Source organism: Echeneis naucrates, chromosome 8, assembly GCF_900963305.1.
Source record: "Echeneis naucrates chromosome 8, fEcheNa1.1, whole genome shotgun sequence".
Lineage (NCBI taxonomy): Eukaryota > Metazoa > Chordata > Actinopteri > Carangiformes > Echeneidae > Echeneis > Echeneis naucrates.
In genome coordinates this window covers 429,922-440,264 of record NC_042518.1, presented here as the reverse complement: position 1 = coordinate 440,264, position 10,343 = coordinate 429,922, and the positions used below count along the sequence as shown (strand labels likewise).

Sequence of the window (10,343 nt, the reverse complement as noted above, 5' to 3'; positions counted from 1 at the left end):
TTCTTCAGCAGATGTTCTGTTGGATCAGTCCATCAGTGACCTTTGACCCCGTGCTCCAGTAGGTTTCCATCCTTGGACTTATTTTTGGTAGATCTGCTGACACCCAGATTCCTCCAAACATCAGCTGATCTTTACAGCTTTTAGATTTTATAACTTAATGTCAAACTAAATTTGGACATTTTAATATATTTTAACAAATTTTCTCCAAGAATTTCATCTCTGTGGACAAACTAACCAATCAGCTCTGAAATCACAGTTAGTGAGCTTTCCGTCAAATCAGAATCTGAGATGTGATCAATGATTCACATTTCCAGAGTATGAACAGTTTCACTGTACGTTTATTTGTGTTGGCTAAAAATCCAGGGTGTTTCACAGGAATACAAAATACTGATGAAGACATAGAAACAGTCTCTGCCTCGTTCACGCTAAGCTCGGAAAAGTTTCTTCTGCTGTCTGAAGCCGTTTCCCATCATGCCTCAGCAACCCCACCCCCAGAGAGTCCACTGGAGCTCAGACAAAACCATATATGAGGAAAATAAATATTTTGAATATATTACTGTCTCTTCAGAGTGACGTCTGTAGTTTCCAGCCTGACCTCTGACCTTCATCACCCCCTCACACCCGCCACCTGGACAGGAAGTGGTCAACTGTTAAACCATGAAGCTGTAACGTCACCACAGGTGATACAAACATCACAATTATGTCACATCAACAAAGAGTTACCACTTCATCAGGGCACACCTCCGACCTCTTTGTCGTCCCTCCTGATGATGTCATCATCTTCCTGGTTTCTGACCGCCTGTTTGTTTAACTTGATCCTCAATTTCAGTATTTACCGGAAAGTCCAGGTCCAGGTTCTGGATCTCAGTCCATGGAGAAACTGGGCCTTAAAACCAACCACCTGGACTTTGTGATGTCACAAGGCGCCTTCAGCCAATCAGAAGAGGCGATGGTGAGCCCTGATTCACTCACTGGACAGTAGAGTCAGGTCCCTAATAAAGTGGTCCCTCAGTAAAATGCACGAGTTCATTGTAGTGAGTGTTGGAGCTGAGAAGAACCAGGTGAACACAAACACACCGTCAGCTCAGAATCACAAAAGACTTGAATCTGTCCACCGCGCCTTGGTCCAGGTTCTATGTGAGAACCAGCTCCTCTCTGATCCTCAAGGCTTTAATCCAAACTTGGTGTCCCTCAGAGCCGTCTCCTGGGAGTCCTTTGTCTTTGTCTGTTGGGAGGAAACTTCGGGGTCCACGTTCCTGCATCAAAGTAAAAACTGAAGAAATAAATGGGTGATGTCAGTCAGCCTTCAGCCTCTAACTTCTGCCAATCAGGTCTTGGCCATGAAGCACATGTCCTTCTTCAGGTGTATCTGCAGGCCGCTGGACGTGGTGAAGGTCTTGGAGCACTGGGTGCAGCGGTACGGTTTTTCCCCAGAATGTGTGCGCTTGTGCTTCTTCATGGTGTCTCCGTCACTGAAGGTGCGGTAGCAGTAGGGGCAGCTGTACGGCCGCTCCCCCGTGTGGATCCTCAGGTGCCGCCTCAGGTTCCCTCTCTGGCTGAAGCTCTTGGAGCAGAAGGTGCAGCGGTGCGGCCTCTCACCTGTGTGCGTGCGCAGGTGGCGCCGCAGGTCCGCTGACTGCGCAAAGGACTTGCAGCACCACTCGCAGGCGTAGGTCTTCCGTTTCTGCTCCAGGTGCAGGCGCAGGCTGCCGGCCTGGCTGAACGCTTCACCGCAGCGGGGGCAGCGATGGACGAGCTCCGGGGCGTAACCTGCTGTCGTGACGTCATCAGCCAAGACAGTCAGCGACTCCTGAGGGGGCGCCTTGTTTTGTTGAGCTTCGTGTCGGTCTGTGCGGACCACAACTGACCCATCGGCCTCGGCCGGCCTGAAACCGGACAAAGAGTCCGTGAGGCCTTCAGGTTCTGTCACTGTGAAGTCCTCGGGTTCGGTTTTGATTGCAGTGGGACTCCGCGGCTCCTCCGAGGCAGAGGGCGGGTTCAGGGAGGACTGAGACTGGTGAGGGGGCTCCGGCTTCCAGACCTCCGCTGGTTTCTCATCCCGGGGGAGGAGGACGGGCCCTGGACCAGGAGGAGGACTCTCCTGGTCCTGGGTCTGGGTGGCTGCAGCAGCTGGTGGAGCTCTGGACTGGGTCAGGGTGGAGTCCGGCTCCTCTGGGCGGGGCCTCAGGTCTGGATCAGGAGCTGAAAAACCAAGACCGGACCTGGTGGACCCTGAAACACACAGAGAGAATGACGTCACATGTGTACGTGCACGTGCACGTGCACATGTACACACACAGACACACCATCTGTTCACTGAGCTCCCGCTGAATTCTAATCAATTCAACTTTAGGTCAGTGACGTGTGATCTGACGTCATGTTGTTGTTGTAAATAAAATGATTTGTTTGTGAATAAACTTCCTGTCGACGGACCAATCCGGGAGGATTTGGGGACAACCGGAAGCACCGAGAAAAGATTTTGAAAACCGAATCAGAGTTAAATTTGGACCGAACGGATCCGGATAGTGTTCGTGGCCGGACCGCTCCGGTAAACCCGCCGGAGGATCGGGCCGGAGGATCGGGCCGTACTCAGCCACTCGGTCTCGGCCTCCAGCAGCAGGATGTCCCGCAGCTGCCGCCGCAGACTCTCGTTCTCCCGCCGGGTCCGGGCCGCCTCCTCCCGGTACTCGGCCACCGTGTCCTGGACCACGTCCAGGATCTCCTTCACCAGGACCGACAGCCGCTCCGTCAGGAAGGCGTTCAGCAGCTGCAGCTTGGTCATCCTGGATCCGCTGCCACACCGGAAACACACCGGACAACAACAAACCGAACAGGAAGCGGGTTTGTTGTTCTGCGTCCGTCCTCTGTCCCTCCACAATAAGAGCCGCTTTCATGCAGACAGCTGAATCGGGATCAGACTTCAGTTCTGAAGAGATTTTAACCCAGAACAAACACGGCACAAAGTGAAGATCACATATAAATGAACAAAACAGGAAGCAGGAATAAATCTGGACCAGGCCCAGTCCGGGTCCAGCATCGTCAGGGGTTTATGTTTGACTTATGATTTGAGTTTCCAGACCAATTTCTGATTAAACGACTCATAACACTTCATTACTTTATTTATCAAAAAGGGAAGTTTGTTTTGTTCCAGCTGCTCCACAACAGAGATTCAAGAAATAAAATGAATCGTAAAGTACGAAGTCAAAGGTCAAAGTAAAATGACTGGAGCTGTGAGTGGAAAAATTAAAATATAAAGAGTGCAGAAATATCAACACAGAGAAGCAGGAAGTTTGGAGCTCAAGTCTTTCAAAATAAAACAACTGGAAGGGAAACATTTCAAATATTCTTCCAGCTCAGTCAGAACATTCATTCACGATGATGTAAACATAGTTATCATTCAGTACAACACGTTGCCCTGACAGGAGCCTGTGGAGATGATAAATAATGGATCAGTATTCAAAGTTCAAGATTTGAGTGCTTACAAATGAAACAAATTTGTGCTCAGGACCAGCAGCACACAACACAACAAGTCTGACACACAAACAGCAGAATAAATACACTCACCTGGTGATGGTTTGGTGCTCAGTGTTCATGTTCCCCGTCACACTGGAGTCTCACTGCTGTGTTGTTGAGATTGTGCTCAGTCAGCAGAAACACAGAAGGATGGGGACAGAAAACGCTGCAGCAAGTTACCCACAATTCAACGAGACAACACAGGAAGCTGCTCCCTGACGCTCCAGAATGAGAGTATGTAACAGCATTGGATCGTATTCTATGGAAATAGAAACTGATGTTGTCTTTTTGCCTCTTTGTGTTTGTTTGGTGTCTCGTTATGAACAAAATTATGTGCTGAAAATTGCAGCCTTTGTTTTTTGTTTTATGATTATTGTGTGTTTGTGTGTCTTTGCAGAAAAGAGTTGGATTTTCTCCCTAGATGGCTGAACATCACCCTTTATCAGGGACCCTGGTCCTTTGGGTCCTCAGGGCCACTGGAGCCCAGGAGTTCATTTCTGAATCCAGCAGAAGCCCCTGCAGAGCCCTCCTTGGCTTTTATTCTGAAATTTTTGACAGAAAACAAACTCACACTGATGGAAGCTTGGAGGTACAACACCGCACACACACACACACAGTCTCTCTTAAAGCGCCCCTCCCTTCCCCTTTACCTCTTGCAGTGGAACAGAGAGCTGCAGCAGCAACGCTCCTCCACACTGCATCATCAGAAACCAAACCAGCCTGGAAGACGAAGCTTCTCGGCTGATCTGCTGCTGTGAGAACTTCATCAGGATTCATCCAGATCAGAGGAAGCCCTCAGAGAAGCTGCGCTGCACGTTTACCTCCTGATTCTCCTGCAGACAAGATGACCGTCAGCCTGCAGCTTCCTGTGGACTAGGACCAGGTGAGCGCTCGGACAGCGTCCCGTTCCTGCAGTGAGTAGCTGCAAATCTTTTTCTATCACGTTAAACGTGTAAAAGACGTAAAACATGCCAAACATATGAAGCATGTGTTGCATCTGCTACAAAGACTCAGTGGGTGTGTCTGCATCACAACACATCCACATTTCAGTTCAGTCTTTCCTTTGTCTCACTGTGATGCATTTGGTGAATCTACAATGTGTGTGTGTGTGTGAAATGATGTCAGACTTGCTCATACACCAGCATGTGTTAATTATGTATAAAATCTGGTTGGATTCCTGTTTCTGTCATGATGTGAAGTCCCAGTTTTTAGGCTTTGACTGAAGTCTGTTCCAGAAAATCAAACAGGAATATTTGTGTTCTATTGTTGACCTATTCGTGTTATTTTATAGAAAACACAGAGAGAGTTGATATTATGATCAAAATTAAACCCAAACCGACAACAATGTTCATTGTACAAAAACATAATAGATACAAGTGGAGAAATAAACACATGAGCAGCTTTAACCCCAAAAAGGTGTTTTTCCTGAATAATCAGAATTTGTGCTGATTTCTCTTCTATTGATTAGTTTACCAGAGAAACTGATGTTCAGCGAAAACAGAGAACAGTTTCCCAGAAATTTGCTGATTAATTTCCATTCTTTTATCAGTTTCTCATTATTTTTTCAAATAATGAAAAAAGGAGTCTTGGGGTGCTTGTTTGTTTCTTAAGCTGTCTCTAAGTGAAGTTAAATTTTAAATGCTATGAGTTTGAGAAAATCTGCAGGTTTTGATATTTGAGCAGATAAAACACATTAAAGGTCCAGGTGGTCTGAAGGTTAAAGGTCAAACAGTCTGAAGGTGGATGTTGAAGGAAAGTTTGGGTATAAATGGAAAAACATTTAGAATTCTTTTATCAATAGTTTAATGTTCACATGAATTTTCTTTTTGATATACAGATGAGTCTTTTTTTACTGCACAATGGCGTCATTTTAGTTTGTAATGGAAGCGAAGCAGCTCTTCTCTGATTGGCCCAGCCATTTGGTGAACGTTAGGGGGCAAAAGTTCATTTTTCGTTTTGACTCCTCCTGTCAGTCTTTGCTGATGAGGGTCAAAGGTCTTTAATGAACGGCTGCAGGATCAATAAAACAACTCTCCCTCAGCAATGAACCTGCTGTTGCTTTTGTTCTTTTTCAGGAAGTGGCGGGATTAATGTCGGACACTTAGCAGTCAGGGGGGAAATTAGCAGGAAGAAATGACTATTAAAGCCATCCCAGTCTGATGTTTTCAGCTCTGCAGCAGTAATGACGGCAGACTGATCATCTGACATCCAGCCTGGAAATTAAAATTTAAGCTGCAGCTGAAGAACAAATGAAGCTTCTATATTAAATTTATAAACCAGTTTAGAGAACTGAGGATTCTTTTAAGGTCCCGTTGAATTAAACAGTAAACTTAAAGCAGCAAAACTTCATTAAGTTCACCTGAATTCAGCAGGTGCAGTGGGCGTGTCTGTGTTTGATTGACAGGAGGTAAACCTTCAGAGAGAACCGCTGTGACACCGTGCTGCCCTTTTTCAAAATGCTATGAGCAGATCCTAACTCAAGTCAAATTCCTTGTTGTTAAGGGCTTGTTCCGTTGATAAATCTGTACATTGTTCAAGGTGGTCGGGGTTTTATTTTATCCGGTGAAATGGAGAGAATCCAGAGTCTGGATCTCCTCTTTTGTCCAGAGAAACAGAAAGTATCCAAATCAGCCCGGACGGAGACTTAAATCTGTGCTCAGGCTTACATACAGTTCACAGTGACATCATGATGACAGGCCTCATTTATGTTCTTCTCTGGAATCAGTAACGTTTGTGTCTCTTCAGGTCAGCTCCTTCACTTCACCTTCAGTTTTTTTCCGTCTCTGTTCATCGTCCAATGGCCTCCAGTCCCAGCGCCCCCCCACTGTCCAGCATGGAGGAGAGGCCCCAGCCCGATCATCCAATCAGCACGCAGCCGGAGGCCACAGAGGCCAACGCCGCTGTGACTTCTCAACCAGCCACCTCTGAACAGGAAGTCCAGTTCTCGACGACAGACGAGGCCAAACAGGAGGAGGGACGAGCTGTGGAGCATCTGATGGTGATCAGCAACATCGAGGAGACCAGTAAAGAAAGATCTGCTTCTTCTCCTCAGACGTGATGATGACGGACAGATTAGATTAGATTAGGAAGTCTTTCCTGTCCAATCGGGGCAGTAAAGACTCCTAGCTGGTCCTTTGCAGGTTACAGATTTGGTCATTTGTCCTTTTGTTATTTGTATGTTGTTTAGATGTCGTGTACTCACAAAACAAACATCTGTCAGCTCATTGGTCAACAGTCAGTGACCTCATCAATTAACTGAATCCAATTGGTCAGTAAATAATGGGGCGGCGCCTCCGCTGAGCTCACTGACTGAGGACAGGAATGGTCCCACCCTCATGATGTGATTGAGCTGTTCTGACCTTACAGCTGCTCAGTCTGTTCTCTGTGGAGCCAACAGGATTCCTCTCTGACTTCCTGTCTTCCAGGTGATGGCGTCGGTCCGGTGGTGGTCGACTCCTCCCCCACAGTGGCCTCTGTGTCACCCAAGTTCTACGCTAAGCCAGTCGGCCATGTTAACGGTCGGCCTCGTTTGGGCAGCCGGTGCTCATTAGCAGAGAGCTCGCCCAGGTCCTCGCTCACCCGCCGTCCCAGCACCATCACAGAGCCTGCCGTGGACGGGTCCAAGCCCCGGGACTATCTAGTCCTGGCCATCCTGTCCTGCTTCTGCCCACTGTGGCCCCTCAACATCGTGGCCCTCACCTTCTCCGTGATGGTACGACTGCGGCACCTCGACTTCATCATCTGCTGTCTGACATGACATTTAATTTCTTCCTTCTGTTTGTCTCTTCAGTCCAGAAACAGCCTCCAGCAGGGCAACATCGACGGAGCGCGACGTTTGGGACGTAACGCCATGGTGCTGTCTGTTGTTTCCATCTTGGGGGGCATCGCCATCATTGCTGCAGCGATCATCCTCAACTGGGGTCGTGAGTAATGATTAACTGACCTGACGAAATGCTGAACCTTCAGGGCCACCGTACCAAAGATGGCTCTTAATCAGCACAAATGTGTGTGCGACAATAAAAACATCATAAAAACTGACAGTAAAATCTCTCTCTGCAGTGATATTAAAATCCTGATGACTTCCAGACCAACTCGACTCCCCCCTCCTCCCCCGACCCCCCCAAAGCGCCTGCACTGGATTAAAAATCACTTGCTGTCCTTCGCTGTTGTTTCTTGCTGCACGATGTCGAGCATGGTCTGCCTGACACTCCACCTCTGACTCCGCCCACCACACTGATCCCGCCCCCACACACTCTGCCATCGATGAGCAAGTGTCTGTTGTCATGGCAACAGACATCCCTCTCTGAAAGTTGGATACTGAAGAGCACAAGTGGCGGAGGGTTAAGGTAGAGACTTGGTCTAAACAGAGACAGGACACTGTAGGGAAGAAAAAACGGCAAAAGGAGGAAGAGGAGGAGGAGGAGGAGGAAGAGGAAGAAGAGGAGGAGGAGGAAGAAGAGAGGAGGAGGAGGAGGAAGAAGAGGCGGAGGAAGAGGAGGAGGAGGAGGAAGAAGAGGAAGAAGAGTAGGAGGAGGAAGAGAGGAGGAGGAAGAAGAGGAGGAGGAGGAAGAGGAGGAAGAGGCGGAGGAAGTATGTTTCCTCGTCAAACTGGCTGCTGCTGCTCGTGACGTCACATCTCTGCTCTCAGTCTGATTCTTGTTCAGTCACACCCGGGGCTGATGGGAAATGAAGTCCGTGTCCTGATGGAGCTTTGGTTCTTCAGATCAGAATCCCGGTCCAGGTTTAGAGTCCTGCTTGTGGTCATTTAAAACCCAAAACAGTGTGTGTGTGTGTGTGTGTGTGTGTGTGTGGTTTCCGAAGGTCTAAGTCTTTCAACCAAGTCCCTGATTCAAACCCATTTAATTATGGCCCCCGACAGCAGACACAGCCGGTCCCCTGACGGAGCAGCAGGTCGAGGCGTTCAGTTCAGGTTCTGGACCGATGTCTTCTTTTTCTCTGAAGGACAAAAGTTTCTGACCTTTTCTATGATTTCACTCTTGTGTCGTTTCGTGAATTGAAAATATCAAATATTGAAGAATGAGTCAGGACCCCCCGGGACACTGTGGGGTCAGACCCTGGGGGGGTCACAGCATTAACTGTGTGTGTGCTGACAGGGCAGATTGTTTGCGGGCTGATGGGGCGTTGTGGAGCTGAATCTTATAACCTCTGCATGTTTACAATATTTATTAAAGAATGCTAACAGAGCTAGCGGAGTAGCACCTTGTAAATACGAGCGCTTGTTGTTAGCCTGAAGCTAACGGTCGTCTGAGCAGGCTTCTGCTTTTTGGGTTTTCAGAAGAATGTTGCTGCTGTGGAGAAAAACTTTCCTCAATCGTTTGAGCCCTGCACCAATCAGATGGCGTCACTGCAGTAGAGGTGAGGTCAGGTGAGGTCAGGTGAGGTGGAGCTGATGATTATAATTATATAATATTATCTGCATCTGATTTTCAGAAATTTCCACATTTCTCAGATTATTTATTCCAGGATATCTCACAGCTTTCAGGAAAATCTATCTGTTAAATGACATCTTGAATGTTGGCGTGACATCATCACCCCCGTATTGTATGTAGCATGCCTGTTTCTTCGTCACATTATGCAAAGAGGAAGTTGTTGGTGTCAGTACGAATGACTCAAACGTGGTTTTCTATGAACTTGCTTGCGCTACCTCTCTGAGTTGCTTACAGTGTTTAATCAACTGCTCGTCTCACTTTGACAGTGAGACTGACTGTTAATTTAAGGTGATGTTATTTATCATTGCTGTTTGGTTGCCGTTGAACTGGATGATTTTATTCATGTATGAGGTTTTTTGTTGATGCAGTCCTGTAAACAAATAATGTATTTATTTATGTACCGAAAATATTAGCATGCTAAAGCCAGGAGGAACCATCAGAACATCCTCATTTATCGGCAGAGAGCGGCCTCACCGAGCTTAAACACACCAAACACATTAGACCTAACTAATAAAAGTTCTACTTATTTTCTGCTTTCATTGAAGGAAGATTTCAGCCAAGCCAGAGTTTTAATGTGAAGTTGAAAATGCTGCGTTTTAATCAATCTTTATTTTTTTTCCGAGATGCGTTTTTATTGAAAGAGGACCATCGTTTGTTCAGGGAATTCTGGTTTTGTTTCCAATTTGATGAAGAATGAAAAACAAGATAATGTTTTGTTGTTTTTTGGGGATTTTTTGCTTTTTTTTTTTTTTTAAACCGAGGTACACACCGAACTGTCTTTAACGGACCGTTACGCCCCTGATATTTATATGTTTATGTATGAAGAAAGATTTAAATAATCCTATAACCCCAAAAAAGTTCTAAAGAAGATTTATCAGTAAAAACAATAAACATCAGGACTTCATATATATAATATTTTATCCACGGGGACATTTTTTACAGCAGCATTAACAAATAAACAAATTCAATAAGGACTAAATAAGGAACATATGTGGACCAGATAGAAACTAGAGGACCAGTCCAAATATGCACAATCCATACATTATTTACAGATTGTTGGAAAATACTAAATATTGGGAAAAAAGTCAACCCTAACTGAAAATCTAAGTGAAAATTTAAGCCACATGTATACGGAGCACATCAAGTGTTAAAAAAATAAAGCTGAGAAGAAAAAAATCAAGTGAGATGAAGCATGAAAATCAGGATTCAACATACTGAGGCAGAAAAAAGAAATGAAGCGAACATCAAGTGTGCAATTTTATGAAGACGTTTCTACATAATTTCTTAAAATACTGGGTCCTTTTAAAACATTTAAAACAAAAAAGACACGAAAAGGGTTCAAAGTGTCAAGCTCACCATTTTATTTCTCTGTTTGAACTA

General features: G+C 46.1%; 1 protein-coding gene across 1 annotated transcript in view; it reads right to left on the bottom strand.

Moving 5' to 3' along the window:
• Positions 1-320: 320 nt before the first annotated feature.
• LOC115048190 (zinc finger protein 260) overlaps positions 321-10,343 on the bottom strand; it is a 144,209-nt gene continuing 134,186 nt past the window's right edge. The window contains exon 5 of the mRNA XM_029509527.1: positions 321-1,632. Coding sequence (XP_029365387.1) covers positions 1,328-1,632 — 305 coding nt within the window. The 3' untranslated portion in view covers positions 321-1,327. The remainder of the gene's footprint in view (positions 1,633-10,343) is intronic.